Raw genomic sequence first — 21432 nt, forward strand, 5'->3', positions numbered from 1 at the left:
CATATTCACCCTCTTCCATCCTTCCAGCAACAATAAATACTAATAAATATGAACCCTTCTGCACTTCCAGCTCCCCAACGCAGAGCCTGGCCCAGGCAACCTCATCCCAAGACCCTCTTCCAGGCTGAGCTCCCACCCCAGCCCTATCTCCGAGCTTGGAGCAGCACTGGCAAGACCTGGCAGTGTCTCTGGAGCACAGGGGCTGCTCCCCAGCCCCAGCCAGCAAAGCCCCCCTGGAAATCCCAGCGCTGCCCCAGGGCACGGCCCCAGTGTCCATGGTGCAGCAGGGAAGAATGCAGCCTCGGGAGTAGGGCGATACTTCAAGGTGGCGCCTGCTCTCCGGCCCTTTACACGTCTCGCTCTGAAGCGTTGTCTGGATGCTCCCCAGCAGCCCTGGGCGACACAGGTCAGGCAGCTCTGTGCTCAGACCCAGGGTGAATAGCAAGGGTTCCTTGGCATCTCCGTGAAGGATTTCAGTTCATAGGGGATCCCCGAGTCGACCTCGATTGACTTGCGGGAGAAGAGCAGACGGATGTTGTCATGAAGATAGATCTTCCCCGACTTGGAGCTGTGAAACCTGAGCAGGGAGGAAAGCAGAGGAACCTCAGACTTGCAAGTAAGGACGTGGCAGCCTCAGAGGGATCCAGTGGGAGTAGGGCAGGGGGCACAGCTCCAACTCGGGAAACTTCTTCCACCATCTCCCTTGCCTATTTCTGCTCCCGGTCAAAGTGGCCACCACTCTGCCTGCCTTCTAAGGGACAGAGACCACTGCCCTAGGGAGAACAGGAGCTCCAATCTCCCTGTAGCCCTTCTAGTGCAGATGGTGGCTCTGGGGAAGAGCAGGCAATGGTGGCCAAGTCAAGTCATCCTCCCATGACAGCAGCAGGACTATTTTAGGAGGATGCAAGGACACATGGAGAGGGGCCTGGGAGTCCAGCAGTGACCCCAGACCAGCTGTCCGTCCCTCCCGGCCTGCCCTACCTCAGGTGCATCAGGTAGCAGAGGACCCTTCGGGGTTGGCCAGTGCCTGGTGGGTTGTTGGAGCCCGCGGCAGCCCCCTCCTCTTCCCCCACAGGCACCAGGAAGATGCGGTGGCGCAGGAAGGTCATGTGGTTGGCCGGCATGTCCTGGAAATCGTATGTCACCAAGAACATCTTCACCACAGTCTTGTTGGGGTTAAATAAGGTCTGAGAGGAGAGATTGGAGGAGGGGTGGGGAGTCAGATTAGAAAGTGCCCAGGACATGGACTCTACCCCATGCTCCCATTTTATCCCCATGGCACCCACATGCTCTGCTGTGGAGACCCCATTCCCTCCTCATCCTTATGTTTCCCCCCCCCTTGCCTCCCTGACAGCTCCCTGGGGACCCAATATTTCAATTCAGAGTGCTCTCTTCGTGACCCTACACACACTCTACCCAGATCTTTAGCAGTCGCCCCACTAGAACAACAGAACAGAGCAGTTCCTTCCCAGGGATGCTCCAACACAACGGGAGCCCGCCCAGACCTCTGCACAGCACTGCCAGAGGCTAGGGGATGACTCACCACTTGGATGGTTCCAGTTTTGGGGACACTGTACCCCTTCTTTCCCAAGGCCTCCAAATCAATCACTCCCTGGGCAAAAGAAACAGCATGTGAGAGAAGGCAGAGGCCCATGGAGAGCCTAGCTGGGTGCTGCTATGGGGCCCAGAGCCCCTCTCACCAGCACAAGGTGGGACAAGGCAAGCGGGGACAGGCTGCAAGAGGGTGCTCAGCTCAGGCTGCCTCTGGAGCAGGGGGAGGAACAAGCAGCAACCCAGAAACGATGGCAGAGGACACCCAGTGCCGGGATATGGCCGTTGCTCATGTCCAGCCCCAGCTCAGCTCAGCCCAGCCCTTCCTCACTGGCCTACCAGGAAAGGCGAGGGCGCACTGTGTTCAGAGATGTCAAAGTAGGTGACGTCGACAGGCAGGGTGGCATGCTGGGGGCAGTAGGAGCCGCTGGCTCCGATCTCTGCTGTGAAACCCTCGATCCTTCCTGACGGTGCAAAGCGGCCCTTCAGGATGGACTCCTGAGAGAGGAGGGAAGCATTACAGAGTTAGGGATCTTCAAACACCAGGCCTGCCCCTCAACACCAAACTATATTGGAAATTGCATCCATTTCCACCACGAGCACACCTGGCTGTCCTCACACAGCTCTGGGCTCTCCCGGGACTGCCTGTGAGGCACCTGTTTCTGAGATGTGCTCTACCTTTGAATAGGGGGGCTGAAACCAGGCACCTAACGCCAAGAACAAGTGCGAGCATCCTAGCCTAGCTGGTCTGCAGCAGCCCTCTCCCCAGGGCCTGGGGGACAAGTTCAGCACACAGCACCGTGCCAGGATGTGCTCGAGCGAGCTCTCCTGCCAGGGACAGACGCCTCTCCACAGAGCCAACCCCAGCCCCCAGGGCTGGACGTGCTCCCTCCTGCACAGCGGGCGTTCACAGCCCGGGTCACAGCTCTTACCTCAAAGTTGCCCAGCAGAGCGTGACTGACGGTGGTGGTGGCCCAAGGGGCAGCAGAGGAGCGGGTCCCCCTGCGGAGGCTGCTCCGGAGATGTCGCCTTTGGGAAGATGGAGAATGTAAGTGCCAGACTGGGAAGCAGGCAGCTCTGTGCTCCTTGTGTCGCCGGGGACAAGGGCCCTCACCCAGCAAACAAGCCCTGTCCCTCTCTCTGGGTCCCTGTCTCTCTATAACAGAGGTTGAACACACTTCCCCACTCCACAAGGTGCAGCAGAACCTCCCCACCATCCCACAGTCCTGGCTCTTGTGACAGGGAAGCACCTGGGGCAGGGAAAGGACAGGGATTTACCCCAGCCCTGATCCTCCCACGTGGCTGTAGGGTGGTGGGAGCCTGGTGCCAGTAGGCCATGCTGCTGCCCCCAAGGCCCTGCTCCAAGGTCGGGAGGGCTCCTGGGTTGCTGGGACACTCACGATTTGAGGCGCAGGCCGCTCTTCAGCCTCCTCCCGACTGCGGTGCAACCTGCAGAGCTCTGTGGGGATGCAAGACCAAGAGCCACGTCAGGGCAGGGACCAGGGGCTTCACATCTCCAGGAGGTGTTGCCCCCCTGCCCTGCAGCCCCACGGGATCAGCTGGGCTCCCATGCACAGCCTCTGCCTGCCTCAGGTGTCCCTGCTGGGGATACGGAGCTTCCAAAACAGGTTCTGGCTGCATGATCGGGTCCTTACCCTCCTAAAGGGGCTGTGCTAGAGAAGGGGGTGCTGTTGCTCAGGCCTCGCTCAGCCACCTGCCTCCCACGCTGCATAACAGGTCTCCCAAACAGTCCCATTTAGGCAAACTGGGAAGGAGGCAACGGTGCCCTCGCATTGTCAGGGACAGGCGGACAGACCCGGGCAAAAACACCCCTTTGCGCATGCCAGCAAATGGTACCACATACCACGAAGCTTCCTGGCCAGTCCAGGTCAGCCTCCAGCGCTGAGTGATTCATGCACAGCTCATGGCAATGCTGCTGGGCGCAGGGTTGTGCTCACCCACCCCTGCCCACAGCCACTGGCCTGCACTCAGTAGCTGGGGGTGTTGGAACTAGGGCCACGCTGCCTCCTTTTACAGGGTGTCCCCTTTTCAGGGATTTTTCCTTCTGGAAGCCACACAAAGGGCTGCACAACACAAAGGGATGACGGAGCCGCCTGGCATGACCCAGCTGGAGGCTCGAGGGAAGCTGCCGGAGGGCCACGCTCTGGGAAGGCAATGCTGGGGGGCAAGCAGGCTGGGGGACAGTCCCCCAAAAGGGCACCTTGGTAGGGATGGTGCTGTGCCATGCAGGTGGCACTACCCATCTCCAAAGCAGTGCTAAGCACCCTGCAGAACGCTTGCCTCAGGGCTGGCCAGCAGCCAGTGCCCAGCTTGCACCAGGGCAATGGCACCGGGACAGGCCTGGCCACTGGGCCACCTCGGCCGCGTGCCCGCGAGCGCCTCCCTGAGCCCCGGGTGTCCCGAGGCTGCGCCCTGCCTCTCCCCACCCTCCATGAGTGATGCTCACCTTGGCTGCTGGAAGCAGGTGGTTCCAGAAAGGGGCCCCCTTGGCATCGGTGCTGCGGCAAGCCGTGGGCACGGGATGGCACGGCAGGGCCCTCTTCTTCCTTGACGGTGGGGACAGGCTTTCGTCTTCAGAGCAGGAGTCGACCGCGACCTCCCCGGCTGGCAGCAGCTTCCGTTTGGCCGGGCAGCTGCTCCCGCAGAGCCGGCTGCTCCCGCAGGGCGTCTTCTCCAAGGAGCTCGGGCTGCTCAGCTCGGGGCTGAGCGCTGTCTGAGGAGCTGCCAGCTCCTGGCACCCGTTGCCCATCACTGGCAATTCCCCTTCTCTGCCAGTCCTGCTGCCAGGAGCAGGGCTGTCCCCCGACTTCTCTCTCTTCCCACTAGAGTCTGCCTGGGGTGTTTGTGCAATATTATGCAAATCAAGTTCAAGTAGGTGGTGGCCACTTGCCCACTCTCCGTTATCCCCATAGTCTCCCGGCTGATGCCCTGACAGGTCAGGGCAACTGTCTCTTTTGTGCAAAGTACTGCAAGCAATGTGCTGTGGCCAGGAGGATGAGGCATCCTGCAACTTGTCCCCTCTGCTGGCCTTGGGACTGTGGCTCGGGCTGCCCTCGCATCGGTGCTCCACCACCCGCAGCCCACTGTGAGAGAAGTGCTGGGCAGAGCCACACAGGGACAGCTCCTCCACCAGCAGACCGTCCTCAAAGGCATCGTCATCATCCAGGGAACCTGGCCCGGGACCCCCATCCCACTTGCCCTCTGCTCCCCCGCCACCCCAGTGAGTTCGTTTGGGGTCCCGCGTCCCTTCCACAGTTCGCTGTTCAGGGTATCCCCGCTTAATGGCTGCCCGGCCGCCTGTCCGTTGCTCTGTGCTCTCGGAAGAGCTGGAGAGGTGGGAGAAGATGGAGACCTGGTAAACCTTCTGGCGCTTGATCTCTGTCTCATTGTAGCCCATGAGGATGCTGCGGCGAGTGCAGTGTTGTGAGGAAGGCTCCAAGGCCGCCTCTCCCCCTGGCCGGGACAGGCCCGAGTCCGTGCTGCGCTCTGGGGGCAGGGACGTCTCTGCGTGGATGTGCCGCATGGAGCCTTACTTGGCTGGACCTCGAGTGGAGCCGGAGTCCAAACAGCCCATGCAGCAGCAGAGGAGGGACAGTGCCCAGGGCTGCAGTGTGAAGGCAGCGGGTGGAAGCTGCACACACCTTGTTCAGGATGTCCAGGTGAGCCTGTTGTTACGGGGTGCACTGCAGCGCAGCATCTGCGGGGACAGAGCAAGAGGAAGGAGATCAGCCTGGGATCCCGGTCCTCAGGCAGCCTTTGGGCAGTGGAGCACATGCTGGGACCCAGGCAGCTCCGCATACAGCCCTGCCCAGACCTGCCTCTCTGAGGATGGGAAGAGGAACCACCTCAGTGGGGCTCCCTGGGGAACTTGGTAGCATCACCCACCTGCAGGATCAGCTCTTCCTTCCTAGCCTGGCACAAGGAGTCTCCAGCCAGGCTGGAGGCTACTGGGGACAAGTCTGAACGAGTGGGAAGGAGGGGGCCTGCCCACTGCCAGGGACTCGACGTGCTCGTGCTGATCCGCAGCACAGGAGCTGGGCAGGTCAGACCAGTCCCAGGGGCTCGAGCCTGTAATCAATCACTCCTTTGGGCAAGAGAAACAGGATCTCCAAGCACTCGCCAAGGAAGCCTCCCCCAGGCGCATACACTGAACTAGGCAGGCTGCTCCACGCGCTTCCAGCCTGCCTTGGGGCCAGCAGTGGGGCTGTGCATCCCGAGGGAGGCTCACCTAACGCTGCAGCTATCTCTGAGCTGGCTGGAGCAGGGACCTCAAACACCTGAACTAGCAGGTTGTTGGTACCGAGGACTGCAGGTTAATGGCATCTCCAGCCTATCCTAACCTGCGATCAGCGAACTGTTGAAGCAGAGCTGACCACAGATCCCTGCACTACCCATCCGCACCACCCACATCCATGTACCTTGAGAGCTTGGCCTCATCTACACTCCATGGGGCCCCAATTTTGATTTTAAGTCCAGTTTTGGAGCCACCTGTTAGAAACAGTCTTCATGATAAACACTGGAATAGTCACAAGACCCAAGAAGATGGGATCTCTGCAGAAAAATCACCATCAAGCTGCAGGGCTCCAGAGCCTGATAAACAGCTTAGGTTTGGCAGCTCTGACTTCAGCCTGACCCCACAGCTCTGTATTGCTACCAAGCAAAATCTTGGAGGCAGGTATGTGACAGGGAAAACCATGCTTCAGTGGGTCAAGGCTACCTGGGGACTGGTGCTGCCGGGTATTTTACCCGCTGTGGTGATGGAAACGGGAGGGTGACCGGCCGAGGCAGTTGAGCAAGGATTTGGTGTAGTGATGAAAGGTGCAACCTGCTGCACTGCAGCCTGTCCTGGCTCTGCACTCACCCCTCTGCAGCAGGACCCCACTCTGCTCCACGCGGGGCTCCCCGTCCTGCAGCGCAGAGTCGTTGGCACAACTAGCTGAAGACACCTGCCAGCCGGGCACCCCCCACAAGCGGCGTGGCTGCCCGGGACTGGCTCCCACCATCACGGTGCGCCTCCGAACCTCCGCACCGTCCTCTACAGCTCTTCGGGCTCCACAGGGGCTCTGACGGGAAGGACAGAGGAAGAAGCAAGGCTAGAGTGACTCAGAAGCTCACCGAGGGCAGGGCAGGAAGATACCACGTGCCTGTGGTGTCACACAGGCAGAGAAGCAGCATTCATGTGCAGCCTCTCTCAACCTCCCAAATCCAAAGACCATGTAGATCTACAGGCTGCCTCAGGCAGTATCATCAACATGATCTCCATTTAAACCACAAATGCTTTAAGCTAAGCTGTGAATCCTTGTTGCTTTCTTTTTTACTTGCTTACCTTCATGAAAACCTGTGCATTTGGGCAGATTCCTACTTGTTTTTGGCAACTACTTCACAGTTTGCTATCCAAGATGGTGTGGATCAGCAGCTTCCCTAGGCTACAGGTCTCATGGCCACCTCCCAGCCCTTTCACTCACAGCACCCGCCACTTTGTGGCCCTACGGACAAGCGGAAGGGCTTGCAATTTCCTTCCTCTAAGGAGTGATGTCTGGCAGGAAGGCAGAAACCAGGAATCTGACAGTGCTGAGCCGTGATGGCTCCCCACGAGCTCTCCCAGAGCAGAGACAACAGCCCTTTCATGCGCACAGCACTCACCTGCTCAAAGATGCCCTTGATGCACAAAGGGGATGTGTAGATGCAACACGGCTTCCTGGGCACAGCCACGGCTTCCCTGCAGTCATAATCCACCAGCACCGTGCCTTTGATGCCTAGGGGAGGGCAAAGAGAAGAGTCAGCCTGGGAGCAACCTGTGGCACGAGGCCTCCACAGCGAGCACAAGCCCTTAGGAACCTCTACCCCTAATGATGAGGCTGAGGATAAAGAAACTGGGGGATAAAGAGAGGCAGGGCTGCCTGTCGCTGGGCCCACATACTCCCCACCTCTCCTGCCATGCAGCCCTTGCCCAGGGCTTCAGTGCAGCAGCTGTTTGGAGAGCAGCTGCTGCCTGTCCAGCTGGGCGTCCCGACTGCAGGCGCTGTCCTGGAGGCAGCCCTCGCCTCACGTAACCCTCCACAATGCAGCAGGCACCAGTCAGGCTCCGTGTGAAGGCCACGTCTTGCCAGCCCATCAGATCACCCCTCTATGAGGCATTGGGCACTGCAGATTCTGTGTCCCCAGAGCCACTGCCCTCCAAGCAGGGTGCAGATCAGCACCCAGGTAAGAGAAGTTTATGTCCCATTTCCCAGTCCAGCCGGACTCTCCAGAGCACAGGACAGGAGTGGAAACAGCTGGGCCAGGCAGATGAACAAAATCCACAAAGGCATGCCCAGAAACACCAAACATCCAGATGTCCCCTATTCTGGCACTTTGGTATGGCAAATTCTGCATAAAATCTTTCCAGCTGGAGTCCTAGTGTCAGCAGGTCACTCGCAGTGCTCGGTGCAGCACTGGGGCTGACCCCAGCTAGTCTTTCATCAGACATCTGATGGCATCTGTAATTAATAGGCACTTGCAGCCAGTCCCAGAGAGCAGGGCAACCTGAGAGCCACTGCCAGCGGTGCCAAGGAAAGGGCATCGCTAGGGACCAGCCAGGACACAGAAGTGATACGCTAGCTCCCGGAGAGCGCGCACAGCAGGGAGATCCATTCCAGGACATGTCAAATGTCCCACCTCAAACTCCAACAGCGTTTTATAAAAACACTCCTCCTAGCACCTTGTGCAGGGCCTGCGTGACGGTGCGCAGGACGCCAGTGAACACCCACAGCAGAGGGCCATGGAGGGACGTGGAGGTGCTAACTCACCATCCTCTGCCTGCCTGGTGCATCCTCTATCTGCACGTGGTAGCTGTTCCCTCCTGCACGCCGGGAGAGATCTGCACCACCTGCACAGCACAGCCACTCGCTGAGAAGCCAGCAACAGACAGTAAAAGGGTTCACACGGCACAGCCGGAGAAAGCCACATCCTCCCGCATGTGTCCGTGCCGGGACGAAGCCGTGGTTTCAACTGGCGTCATTTCTCTCTCCTTCCTGCGTTCCTCTGTGGTCACATCCCTCCCAGGTCCTCGAGGTCTGGGCTGAGCCATTTGCTCCCAGAGGCAGCTGCGTTTCAGGATGGGTGGCGGCAGCGCTAGCCAGTAGCACCCACTGCTGCCCATTTTGGCAAGCCAGGCGCTATTGTTCAGACCTTAGGCAGGAGCAGGGCAGGAATGCCCTCGCTCCAGAAGGATTCCCTCCTCCTGCAAGCGCAGCCTGTGAGGGGCCGCCCTGCACGTGCCCTTGCAGGGCTGCCTGGCAGCCTGGGACAGGCGGCACCGTGAGGAGGAAGGAACAATCTTCCTCCATGGCACTGCCGTGCCACCAGGGACACAAGCCCACTGTGTCCTCTCCAAGGTCTCCCAGCACCCGGCTCCACAGCTGCGTCGGACACAGCTTTCCTCTCTGCATCTCACCTGGCCCGCTTGGAGAAAGGGCCAGGGAGCCCCTGAGGCCACAGGACTAGCAGGGAGGGAACATGTTCCAGGTGCTGACACAGAGACACTTGGGGAGATCTTGGGGACACTGAGCTCCCAGACCCCGAGCCACCCAGCCAGGACCGAGGGTCAGGGACCTGGATTACCTGTTGGCTTCATTCTTACTAGAACATCAGGGAGGACACAATAAACAGACTGCAGCTTCAATTTGGTGGCAAGAGAGCAGGATGGCAGGAAGGGTTCCCAGCTGGGCGATGCAGCAGCTGGGCTGCACATCAGGCTGCAACCAAGAGCTCCAACCTGCAAAAGGATCTGTTGTTGTTTTGACTATACTGCACCCTGCCAAGGGACAGGGCAGGCAGAGGCCTTGGAAAGCAAAGCCTGGCAAGGCTATCAGAGCAACCCAGTGCGAGGAAGAGAGGGAGCAGATTCTCTCCCACTTGAAGAGAACCCACAGCTCCATCACCTCTTGCGCTACACAGAATGAATCCCTGAACTGACCTTCACTGCCTCCCTTCCTCCCACTCCCTCTCCTGAGAAGTGCTTAGGAAACCAAACCTTCCCAGCTTCACTTGAGGGTGAGGCAGGAGCCACGAGCAAGAAGAGAGGGATGGTCGTGACAAGAAGTCAAAGGATGAGCTTTGGTAGACGCAGAGCATAAAGACATGAGAAGCGCAACAGAAACTGCTGGAAACTGTGTCTGTCTGACAAGTCCCAGCTCCATCAGTCCTATCTGGACCAATAAAAATATTTATTAGAGGAAAGCTAGCCAGGGGAGGTGTAAAACCACAGGCCCTCGGCACGTGCTAAGGGCCGAGCTTGAGAAGCAGGCAGAAAGTTTCCATCAGGCCCACGGGAAACGACGGCAGCAGCAGCGCTGCCATCAGAGAACGTCTGCTCCGCGGCCTGCAGGAGCGGCTATACCACAGCCAGAGATGGGAACCACTTATAGCACTGTCCATGGCGGAGGTGGCAATCCGTGGAGCAATCCCTGGAGTGAGGGAGATGCTCCAGCAGCAAACTGTACCTGAAGGGAGAGAAGAAAGGAGTAGATCCAGCTCTGTCTCTCCCCCCAGCTTTGGATTAGCGGGGAAGGAGCCCACACTCAGTGGAAACAAGGGAGAGGAGGGGGAAAAAAAAGATGGTGCAGAGAGAGGGAACATCCCTGCCCCACTGCAGAGGCAAGTGCTGCTCTCCTCCTGCTGTACCAGATTTATGCAGCTGCAGAGCCTCGCTCAGTGCTGGCCCCTGTGCAGACATCAGGGAGGAAGCCCTAGCCCAGAAGGGAAGGATGGGGCAAGAGGGAGTGCCCCGTTAGAGGCTGCCAGCACCCAGAAATCATCAGAGATGGCCTCTACATACGCAAGGCCCACACTCCCCATGCCGGGGAGGAGCTGCTGCCCTTCCTGCAGCCCGCGGGAGGGGACGCGGTGTGGAAGCCCCGAGGCCAGAGCAGCCCTCGCGCGGGGAGCCTCGCTGCAGCTCCGGCGGGCGACCGCGCACCCATGGGCTCCTCGGCCTCGCCGCCGGCTGAGGTCTGTCCCGCGGGGACCGAGCCCTTCTGCTCGGGACAGCACAATGAAGCCTCCTGGGCTGCCCGCGGAGCAGAGCCTGGCGCCTGCCTTGGCTCTGCCTGGCGCCCCACGCGTGTCCCCTCCGCACACCTTGCCGGGGCGCCTCGCACGCAAACCCAGACGCTGACAATAGCCTGCGGGCGGCAAGGGGGCCAGCCGCCCTGCACACAGACCCACTGCGCAAGAGCCACCTGTGCAGGGCTCCCCGCGCCGCCGCTGCCTCCCCTCCACGCAGCCGCCCCTCGCCCCAGCGCAGCACCCTCAGAGAATGAAAAGCGGCTGAAAAGGCGGCAGGACGCGCGGGCGGCTCAACGGAGCCGGCGGCACCCGCTGCCCGCCCAGCCCCAACAGCTCAAACCTCGCGGCACGGGCGGCAGCTCGAGCCCGGGGCAGGAGCCCCCGGGAGCTGCCGCGCACCGGGATCCCACGCAGCAGCCGCTCGCGAGGAGCACGGCGCAGGTTGAGGACGGACCTTTGTCTCTGCCTGTCTCGCTCGCTCGCTGCTGGAGGAGGAAGAGGGGGGCGGTGGGGGACAGCCAGCAAAGATAACACCCCTAGGAGGGATGTCACAGTCACGTTAATCACTTGGAATTCCAGCCAGCGCAGACCCGGGCGCTGCAAATATGGGCAGCAAATGGAGATGCTCAAAGCTCTGCAATAATTGGATCCTTTCACAAGAGCCGAGCCCAGAATCCAGCACAGGAATTCAGTCCCCGCTGGAAGTCGAGAGATCAAATACACCGAGAGGCAGGCACAGCACAATCCGTAGCCACTGCTGTATCCTGATCTGCAGCCGCCCCCTGCTTCCCGTCCCCCCCCCCATTCCTTTGCACTGCTCTAATCTCAGGTATCCGCTCAGCACAGGCACAGTGCGGGAGGACTGCAGCACAGAGCCCGTGCCCCGAGCCCAGCACTGTCCCCTTCCCATCCAACTTACTCCACTTGTGGCAAGGTGCGGACACGCTGCCAGGGGAAAAGAGGCTTTATCGGATGAAAGCGGCAGCCGCAAAGCCCGGCCGGAGCGGAGGAGCAGCCCATGGAGAGGAGCCCCCCGGTGGCCCCCGCCGCGCCGGAGCCCGCGTCGCGCTGCCCGCGGGGCGCGCGCCCGGCACACGCAGCCTCCCGCTCGGCGCCTCAGCAGCGATGAAAAGGCACCAAGGCTTCTGCCAGAAAACAAAGAGGCAGCGGCAGAGCTGGGGGTGGGGAAAACTCTCTGCTGCCCAAGAGGATCCCTGCGGAGACAACCGGAGGCTGCCGGGCTCTGGCACCGCCGCTCACCCCCGACAGCCCGAGGTGGCACCCACTCACCCAGCCAAGGCGTCCGCAGGGGGCCGGCTCTGGGTCCCCTCCCTGAGGAAAGGCCGAGTGGGAAGTGCTGCAGGACCGAGCCAGGCCCAGGACAACAGCTGGCCACAAGGGGAAAATTCCTCCAGGCTCGCTGTGCTTCACGAAGAGCAGCGGCTTTTCACCTCGGGGTGACGGCTGCGTGCCACCGCTCCCGAGGGGACGGCGCGGCCGTCGCCACGCGGGCGAGCTGCACGGCGAGGCCGATCTGCGGGGCGCCATGGACAGAGCTGGCCTTGCAGAAGCGTGGCAGGCTCGCTGCCCATGCACCACAGCAAGAGGGAAGGAGCCCGTCACTTGCTCTGCGGCCCAAAGTAAGACCCCAGCCATCCACATCCACGCAGCGACGTGTCCACGGGCTCCATCTCAGCTCTCTGCCAGCCTCCGGAGGTGGCAGCCCCAGTGTCCAGACAACCACACAGACTGGCTGCTCCATTCCAGGCCTTGCTGCCAAGTGGAACCGATGGGATATTTTCCATTGCTAGTGGTTACCAAGTCATGTGGACATGCACCCAAGCACTGGACAGCCACAATGAGCCTCACAGGGACTGATGGAGGGGCAGGGTGTGCTGGGTGACAGGGCTCCACAGCAGGAGCCCTGTGAGGGAGCTGATGCTCACAGTGCTGCGGGAAGAGGGCAGGACAACCTGAACGGCTGGTGGCAATGGGATCTCTGCAGTCTGCGCTCTGCTCCCTAGCTCAGCACCCATCTCTCACCCCTCACCACCCTACACAGCCCCAGCCATTCCCAACGCCTTCATCCTGCCTTTCCAAGCCAGCTCCTCTCATGGCCCCACTCCCCATCATCATCCACACTGTTTGTGCCCACTGTTCCCCACTCCCAGCCCAGCCCCTGCCCTCCACAACTACCAGACCCTGCCCTGTGAACACACACCCCCACACATGTCCCCGGAGTGTCCTTCACCTGTGCTCTGTCCCCTCCTCATCTCTGTAGGAAGTGCTCCAACCAGCCCGCATCTTCTCCATCCTCGACCACCGCACACCTACCTCCACCCTCACCAAAGCCTCTTTGCTCACAGCTCACAAGACCCACCAAGCAGTCCCTGATACCACATGGGAGAGTCACAGGAATACCCTTCTTCCAACACCCCCTAAACCATCCCAGGAGCACTGCAGAGCAATGGGGACGGCCCCAGCAGTGCTGTGTTACCTGAAGCAGCTCTTGCCACGCAGGCCTCAAAGCTGAGCGCTGAAAGAGGGAACTGAGCTGAGAAGGGCAGCAGGGATTGTGCAGTAGCGTCTACCCGTGGGAACTGTCCCCTCGCAGCACAAGTCCTCTTGCACTTCCTATTACTGCAAGAGCCCTCCAAGGGAGGCGCTGGGCGCAGGCACTCAGGCCTCCGCTCTGCATCTCAAAGCTGCAGCCTGCAGATAAGGCTGCAGCGGCGACGTTCGGCAGCTTTTCCATTGCCCATGCTAGACATCGACATGTAAGGAGGGAGGAGGTACCCTATATACATACACATGCACACCCACCCACCTCATTTGCCCCTTTCCAACTGCGATTTAGAAAGTCTCAAGCCTAGCAAAAGTCAAAGTGGGGATACTGAGTAGGTATTTGGGCTCTATGTTTGCTTAACTGTAAAGTGTTATCACAGAGAAAGTGCATTTCCACCATAGGTTCAACGTCCTGCACCTTGTCAGATGAGGGCAAGGTCTGTCCTTTCGGTAAGCCTGAAGGAAGGGAGAAGGAAGAGAGTTGCTGAGGCAGCAAGAGTGGGTGTCACCACTGCCCCCATACTGGGGGCAACAGAAGGGGCGCACAAACTGCTTCAAAGGCGAACAGGGGAGATGAGGAATTGGTGTGTCCACCTCCAGTCCCGAGGTGCACCCAGGCCATGGGCCCACGCAGGGCAGCAGGATGCAGCGCTGCATCTGCTCCTGCTGTGTCCCACAGAACCAGCAAACACCCTGCTCCACATGCACAGAATTGCTCCTTGGTTTTGCAGACAGCAAAGCCCTCTGCCCCACACCCTCACCACTACCCTATAGCTGCGGGAGGGCTCTGTGCAGCAATGTAGCTGGGCTGCTCATAGGGCTTAACGCTAAGATATCGCACGGAGACGACAGTACTCAGGAAGCCAAGGCCCAAGCAGTGCCTCATGTGAGAGGGAGGCCACAAGGGACCTGCCCTCGCAGCTATCAGAAAGGTGCAGCCTGTAGGGACCATGCAGCGCAGGCCATGCCGACGTATCAGCATCCTCCGTCTTTGTGGAAGCGATAGGGAACAGGGCTGGGATCATGCCACAGCTGCATGCCCAGACAACCTTCCTGCACAAAACAAGACAACTTCCCTGTTACTGCTACAAGCCATGCTTTGTTGCACACCTTCAGCAGGAACAGGTAAGCTCAGCGATCTCAGGAACCAGCTCCACCATGGCAACTGGACCAAAAAAGCCCTTAACCCTGATGGCAGTCATGTCACAAGGGACACAGACCCCTCAACTCTGATGTTCAAAGGGAGATGGAGCCTGCAAAAGCCCTGACAGTTTTCCAAGGAACCACCTATTGCCAAGCCACACAGTGACCTACCCATGCACACGGGGACAGATCTCAGGGGCCTCTTGGCTCAGCCCATCAGACCCTGCTGCTCTTGAGTGTTGTAACAGGGATATCCAAGTAATGCAACAGTGCCCAGGGCAGTATTGAGCAACGACAGGACTGCGGGGAGATGCAGCCGGGGGCAGGGAGAGAGCACAGCTCTGTGGCCCCACAGCAGCCCAGCACCTAGGCCTGTCCCTTGGGCTTGCTGATGAGCAACTTGACAAGGGATCTGCAGACAAACACAGGTCCATGGCAACCTCCTAGTGCAAACCCATATAAAAATGTCTTGGGAGCCTGAATGTCGGGCACATCCTTCCAGTTTCTGCCAGATGGAGAGGCTCATGCTGCTGCAGGTCAGCGTGTCCAGGCCATGCGCAACCCCCTTTGCTCTGATTTGTTACCCTGGCAGAGGGGGACGAGGCAAGCACTAAAAAATATCTTAGTATTTACACACCAGACACGTACTTCTGGAGCATTAGATGCTATGGTCAAAGTTAGGAGACTCAATAAATTGCAGACCAGAGTTGTTTCTGAAGACAAGGCTGACGAGGCTGCCAGCAGCCAGCCCTGCAGAAGGACAGCATCAAGAAAAGAGCAGCCATGAGAATAAAAGTCTGGCAAAGCAACAGAAAGTACTGGGAGCACGTAATTCTTTCCAGACAGTCCTCTGGGCTCATCTCAGCCTCCATCTGCTCCCTATCTGCTTGGGACGGTCAGGCAGCTGGAGCCTTTAGAAGGATGGCTGGTGACTTCCCCTCTGATCTCCGCTGCCTCTGCACCCGCGATGGGCTCCCCAGGGAAGACAAACCCGGAGCCCTCCCACCTGGAGGGCCACGGACCAGTGGCAACGTGAGCATCCCCTGCAGATTACAGCCCTGCACCGCCGGCCAAGAGGCGCGGGTGGGTTTTCCCCCTGTGCTTTACTGCCTCTGTGCCAGCGCCAAACTGTTCAGACCCATGCAGGTAGTGAAAAACAAAACAAGAAATGCAAAACCAAAAACCCTGTGCTCTGGAGAGAAGAATGCTCCAGCTAAGAGAGGTGGAGGCAGAGCAATGCAGGGGGCAATCCTGCTCGGGCAGTGCTCCTGCCCCCCAACACTGCTGAGAGAGCAGGAACCAGCACACAAGAAGAGCTGGTTCCTGCTGGGCCAAGATGCAGGAAAGGGGATAATCTCTGCTCACCTGCAGGCAGGCTGGCCCAGCAGACCCTGAGGTGTGACACTGTCAACTTCCCTGAGAAGTGCAGATCTATGGGATGACACAGGTAGGAGGGGACCTCATGGGGTCCCTGTCCAGTCCTGCTCCAAGCAAGGCTGAACTTGAGCAGGTTGCTCAAGTGGCCCATAGAGGGCTGAAGGCCTCTAAAATTGAAGGTTGCACCTCTTGTCTGAGTCTCTTCTAGGGTTTGACTGCCCTCATGGAAAATAGTTGCTTTCCTAAAATCTGACAGGAATCTCCCTTGATGCATCTTGTGCCATTGCCTAATATCCTGTCCCTGGTCACTTCCCAGAAGAGCCTTGTTCCGGCTTCTCTCCAAATCCCCATCAGGCAGCTGCCAGCAAGATCCCTTTGCTTTGCCTTCCCTTGCCCAGGCTGCCCAGCCCCACGGCTCTCAGCATGCCCTTCTTCGCTCCAACCGACAGCCCCTTGGCACCTCAGCTGAGCGCTCTCATTTCTCCCCATCTGACTTACCCCTGGGGAGCCCCAAAGCTCCTCCACAGACACCGTAAGCAGTTCAGCTTCAGGGTGGGGAAGGACAAAAAGGGAGAGAAATGCATTAGTCTGCAATTAGTCACGCACTGTATCTGGGAGCGTTGGATCCGCGCAGGCCTCAGTGGGAGAGGTACCGCCCCGGGGACAGAGACCCTGGGAGCCAGGGGGAGGCCCAGCATTTCAAGGAAGCGGTGGGAAGATGCGTGCAACAGCAATACGTTGACAAGATGAGGATACAGAGCCAGCGTGGAGAGCGCCGTCTCTCCTGAAACATCCACTTCAAGCAGCACCTTGGAGGAGGGCCTCATCCAGCCCTGATGGAGATGCTAAGAGGTAAACTCCTCAAGGGAGCACCTCACTCTCGACTCACCCTGTCGCTCGGAGGAGTGGCAGAGGGTTAACCTGCAAGAACGAAACTCACAAGCTGCAGCAGGCAAAGCAGCTGGGAAGAGGGAGCAGCCACCCGCAGCAGGAGGGAAGCCACTCTGCCAGGCTCGGCACACGGACTCTGCCACGTCCTACCCAGCAAGATGCACCACCGCATGCAAGCGCGTCCTCCTCTCAGCTGGACAGGCTGCAAGTAGAGCACACTGCGGCAGGCCAGCCTGCCACAGCCCCAGGGCAGCTCTTCTGGGGCATCTGGGAGGAAAGCTGGAGCCTCTTAACCTCCATCTCTCCTGGCTAAGTACATAGCCACGGAACACAGCAGGTCCTGGGCAACTAAGCCCTACAGACCTTAGAGACACAACTTGCCACAACACTGAAAAAACAGTGGAGATTGTTTTGAGAATTTGATCCACAGCTCTGCTTGTTAGAGATACCAAGCAGAGATACCAAGAGACACCAAGTGTAGTTTTCAGTTCCTGTCACAGCATGTGCATGCCAGCCTATACTCAAGGTGAATTCCAAGTACCTGCTCCAAGAAGTTTGGGCCTAAATACACAGAGCTTTAGCTGTACTGCTGTGGCACCATATGGCTCCAGGATTGATGGACAGCACCTTCTGAAGGAGCCAAGCTCACTGGCGGCCAGCTAGGAAAGACAAAAAAAAAAAGACAGCCCAGAATAGGACCCTAGATGAGAGAAGCAGCCCTTCACGACCCCTCAAGCATCCTCACGGAGCCCAGACCACAGAAGGGCTTTTGCAGCCAGCATCCTCCTGTGCCCGCAGGCCTGCGGTGCATCATCTCACATCAGTTCTTCCTGCGTGCCATGATCACTCATTACAAAACTATCCATTTATCCTCCTCTGTCCCAGCAGGGATCATTAATTTTCCCATCCTCCTCCCACTCTCTGAGTGCAGGGGAAGGTTAGGGGACAAGATGTGACCAGGAGAGAGATCTGCTCTGTTTGCCCAGCGCTGGCTGCATATCCCACAGTTTCCCAGGGACAAGGACTCACCCCGTGTACCAGGACTACCTGGTCACTCTCTCAAGGAGCCTGTTGTCTTCCGTCTCACACTGCAGGATCCCCAGGCCGGCCACGTACTGAAGGCGAGAGCAGAGAGCGGGTTCGGCACTTGCCCAGGCCACAGGCAGCACGCAGCCAAGCCAAATCCCAGAGATCCTGGCCCATTCCCCCTGCTCCGCTGCCCAGATCGTGCAGTGTCTGCGGCAGCCGCAGGCACCACGTTCACCTGCCAAACCCTGAGGCCTTCCCAGCTCTCCCCCGGCACCCTCGTCCCATCGCCTGGAGCTGCAAGCCTGGCCTGCGAGGCCCTGGCTCCCTTAAAGCCCAGCCCTGGGAGGGCACCTGCCTCTGGCTTCCCGCTGACTCACTGCCCCGTGATTCACCCCCTCCTCCTGCCTGACTCACCCCTCGGCGCCACGGCCATCAGGGCAATGCCACAAACTCTGCAGGCAGCAAGGCAGGCAGGAAAACCAGCCAGGCCGCACAAAGTGCCCCCCCGTCTCCTGCGGCAGCAGGAGCAGAGAAGGCACCGCTGGCTCAAGTCTGCGGCGGCGGGGACAGGGCAGCAAGGCGGCGCTGCCATTGCGAGCAGGGCCGAGATAAGGAGCGAGGCTGGGGGAGGGTTTCCTCAAGGCTCCCAGGCCGCCTTCCAGACAAGGCCGTCACTTTATCAGGCCTTCAGCAGCCCGTCCCCACCCGCGGCTCCGGGTGGGTTCCCCGGCAGGGCCGCAGGCAGACCCATACGCCCGCAGGGCTGCGGGCAGACCCACACGCTCGCTCCCTGACCACCTCAGGTACGGCCAACACCTGCCCGCTAGGACAGGCCTCTTCTCTGCCTGGGTCTCCAGGTGGCTGCAAAAGACAGAGCTTTGAAGCCCAAGAGCCTCCCTGGGAAGGGGAGAAGAGGGGGGGCCTCAGCTGACCACTCGGCTCTGCTAAACAACAGGGTGGGCAGTGGGGTGACCAAGCAGCAGGCACAGAGCTTGGGCAGAGGAAGACTCTGCTGCGAGTGTCCTGCGAGGCAGGAAGAGCCTTCTCCTACAGCAGGGCTCTGCTCACCTGGCTTCAGCTAGCACCGCGGTCCTGCAGGGCCCTTGGCCAGTCCCTGAGCCCAGTCAGCACAAGCTACATATGTGACGAGCCCATCTCGACAAACAGCTTCTCAGACTAGCAATTCCCTTAATGCTAGGGGCAGTGGCTCAAATAAGACAAGCTTCGCTCCAAATCCTCTCCCTTCACACTCGCCCCAGCATCGTTCCCTTCCAAAGGCTCTTCTAAACACAGCCTCTCTTCCAAAGGCTCTTCTAAACACAGCCTCTTTCTTAGAAAGGGCCAGAGGAGTCGAAGGCTACAGGAGGAGCGTCGCGCACCTCAGCCCAGCTCCTCGCCACGCCGGAGTCCAGCGAGAGCTGCAGCACAAGCCCCACAGCTGCCGAGCAGCTCCGCGTACCAGAGCGCATCCATCCGTGCCAGGGACCGCGTGAGGGAGCAGGCGCGCGCCAGAGACGCCGGTCTGCGCAACACGCCGGCTGCGCGGATTCGCGCTGCTGCTTGCAGCAGCCGCGTGTCTGAAGGATCCATTCCCCATCAATGAGGGAGAAAAATTACAGGGATCAGATTTTCTTTCACACTTTCTGCCCCACACCCGACAAGTCAGACACGCGCTGATGGGGGGGCTCTGACCATATCTATTTAGTCTACAGCATTTGGTCTACAGTGACACGTGGGTGACTTGGGACAGGCAGTGCTGAGGACAAGAGGACAGAGCAGCCAAGCATGGTGTCTCCAGCAGGGTCATAGAGCCCCAGTCGGTCAGAAAGCCCTGATATCTGAGAAAGCGAGGCCAGACCAAACCCCTGCTTTGGCTACAGAGGCAGAACAACGTCTGAGGCTGCAAGGTCACGTATTTAATAGGGACAAAGCATGATTTTCTATCAGGGTTCAGCACTATAAGCAAAAAGCTGCTGATTCAGTTAATGAATCTCCCAGGGTTTTTATATGTATGACACAGTTGCAGTACCCACTGCCTCCTGATCCTCACAATACACTCACAGAGCCTTCCTCCTTTTTCAGGGCACAGAAAACCAAAACAGAAACCAGGAATCTTAACCAGGGTCACACAGGGAGCTAGTGACTTCCTCCATGCACCACCCATCCTTTGGCTAGAATGCTTCAGTCCCCAGGGTCGCGTTTGGTGAGGTGGCACGAAAGCTTTATACTGCTCTCTGCATGTCCTCAGCGAGCCCAGAGCCACCACCATGGTCACGGCGTCACCAAGGTCACAGAGCTGGGTAAGCTCCTGAACAAACCTCAGCAGCCACCAGTGGGACAAGGGCAGTAATTAAAATGCACATACTTGAATCAACCTGTCAGTATCAAAATAGATGGGCTTCCCCACAAGCTCTGGGAGTGAGAGACAACAGAGAACCTCTGCAAGCTCCTAGGTCAGGCTGGCTCCCTGCTCTAGCCCCAGGGAAGAGGGAGGCTGAGAGCAAACCCTGTTGGGCTGTTGTGCCCAACATCCAGAGCAGCTAGGGAACTGCTCTGATTTGAGACAGATGGCAACAGTTTCCTAGGATCAGCTTTGCATTTGTGAATAACAGACCTAACACAGCACCCTTAATACCCTCCTTCAACCCAGGCTCTGGGAAGAACAGACAGCAGCTAGCTGAGCTGCACTTGCTTTTGAGGTCTCTCCCACACCAAGCAGGATCCCTTGCAATTTCCTTGTACTCCTCTTCTACAGCCCAAGGGGCAAAAAAGAGCAGCAGCGCATCCCTTGACAGGGCAGAGAGCACATTTCAGGCCAGCCAGCTGGGAACTGGCAGCGGAGAATTACAGAATTACACTTACAGAAAGAGAAGTTCAGTCTGATTGTGGATGAGGGTAGTTTGCTAGGCTGCAAGAAGTACATGAAGTTGATGCTTCAGCTGAAACACTTCTTGCTTACAGGAACTGGCACACACATCACTGGCTTGAGAAAGAGCCACCTACCAAGGTGAACAGAGGAAGTTGCTGCTTCCAGGAACTCCTGGCTAGCTTGTCCTTTTCACAGAAGCTCTTTGCCGCCTACATTTCTCCCTGCCCAGGGAGTAGAAAAAAAAAATAGAAAAACCTCAATGCCACTAGCTTACATACTTGCTGCAGTGACTTGCTCAGCAAAAGTACAGAGGCTGGAAGGAAGTATGTGTCCGTCTCTGCCTCTGCCCAGGACCTAGGGAAATGGGCAGGCTGGTCCCCAGGACTCATAGAATATTCCTGGGAGCACTTTTAATCTCCTGACCAGACCACACTGAAGCACCAGCCCTTTGTTCCTAAAAAAAAAAAAAAAAAAAAAATCACATCCAAGGTTGTCTGTTCCAACAGAAAGAACCAGATGTGGAATTTCTTTAAATAAAAGCTTAGATTGGGGAGCACATGTCTGCGGCAAAGGATGAAGCTGAATGGCCAAGTGTCTGCTAACCCAACCTGGAAGAGTTTTAAGGATTAAATTGCCTTTTCTGGTCAGTAACACGAATTCAAGTTTGCTAAAAATGGAAAGCATGCCGTGTGGCTCGCAGCTGGCGCTTGCCCTTCCTGCGAGCTGGAAAACCCCATGGTCTTGGCAGCCCTGTGCAACCCGCCGGCGGGGGGGCCGCGCACGTTGACTCAGCACATCCTGCAGCCTCCTGCACAACCTGCGCGCGCTGCCCCGCTGGCTCGCGCCGCCCCGCGCTCGGGGTGGCAGCTCGCCACCTCCTCTTTCCACCTTGCTGTGGGAAGGGAAACGCAGCTTCCAGCCGGCCATCCCTCCCCTCT

The 21432-nt window shown here is 58.7% G+C and overlaps 1 protein-coding gene across 1 annotated transcript in view; it reads right to left on the minus strand.

The window, feature by feature from the left end:
* Positions 1-214: 214 nt before the first annotated feature.
* The window catches only part of ATOSB (atos homolog B), a 29604-nt gene continuing 8386 nt past the window's right edge, over positions 215-21432 (minus strand). Inside the window, exons 2-10 of the mRNA XM_088520575.1 lie at positions 7216-7328; positions 6434-6635; positions 4019-5269; positions 2952-3010; positions 2484-2580; positions 1891-2049; positions 1544-1612; positions 982-1187; positions 215-577 (exon numbers count right to left, since the gene is read on the minus strand). Of these exons, the coding sequence (XP_088376701.1) occupies positions 424-577; positions 982-1187; positions 1544-1612; positions 1891-2049; positions 2484-2580; positions 2952-3010; positions 4019-5095 (1821 nt within the window). The 5' untranslated portion in view covers positions 5096-5269; positions 6434-6635; positions 7216-7328 and the 3' untranslated portion in view covers positions 215-423. The remainder of the gene's footprint in view (positions 578-981; positions 1188-1543; positions 1613-1890; positions 2050-2483; positions 2581-2951; positions 3011-4018; positions 5270-6433; positions 6636-7215; positions 7329-21432) is intronic.

Source organism: Tinamus guttatus, unplaced genomic scaffold (assembly GCF_059628265.1).
Source record: "Tinamus guttatus ecotype Peru unplaced genomic scaffold, ASM5962826v1 Tinamus_guttatus_pri_ptg000092l, whole genome shotgun sequence".
Lineage (NCBI taxonomy): Eukaryota > Metazoa > Chordata > Aves > Tinamiformes > Tinamidae > Tinamus > Tinamus guttatus.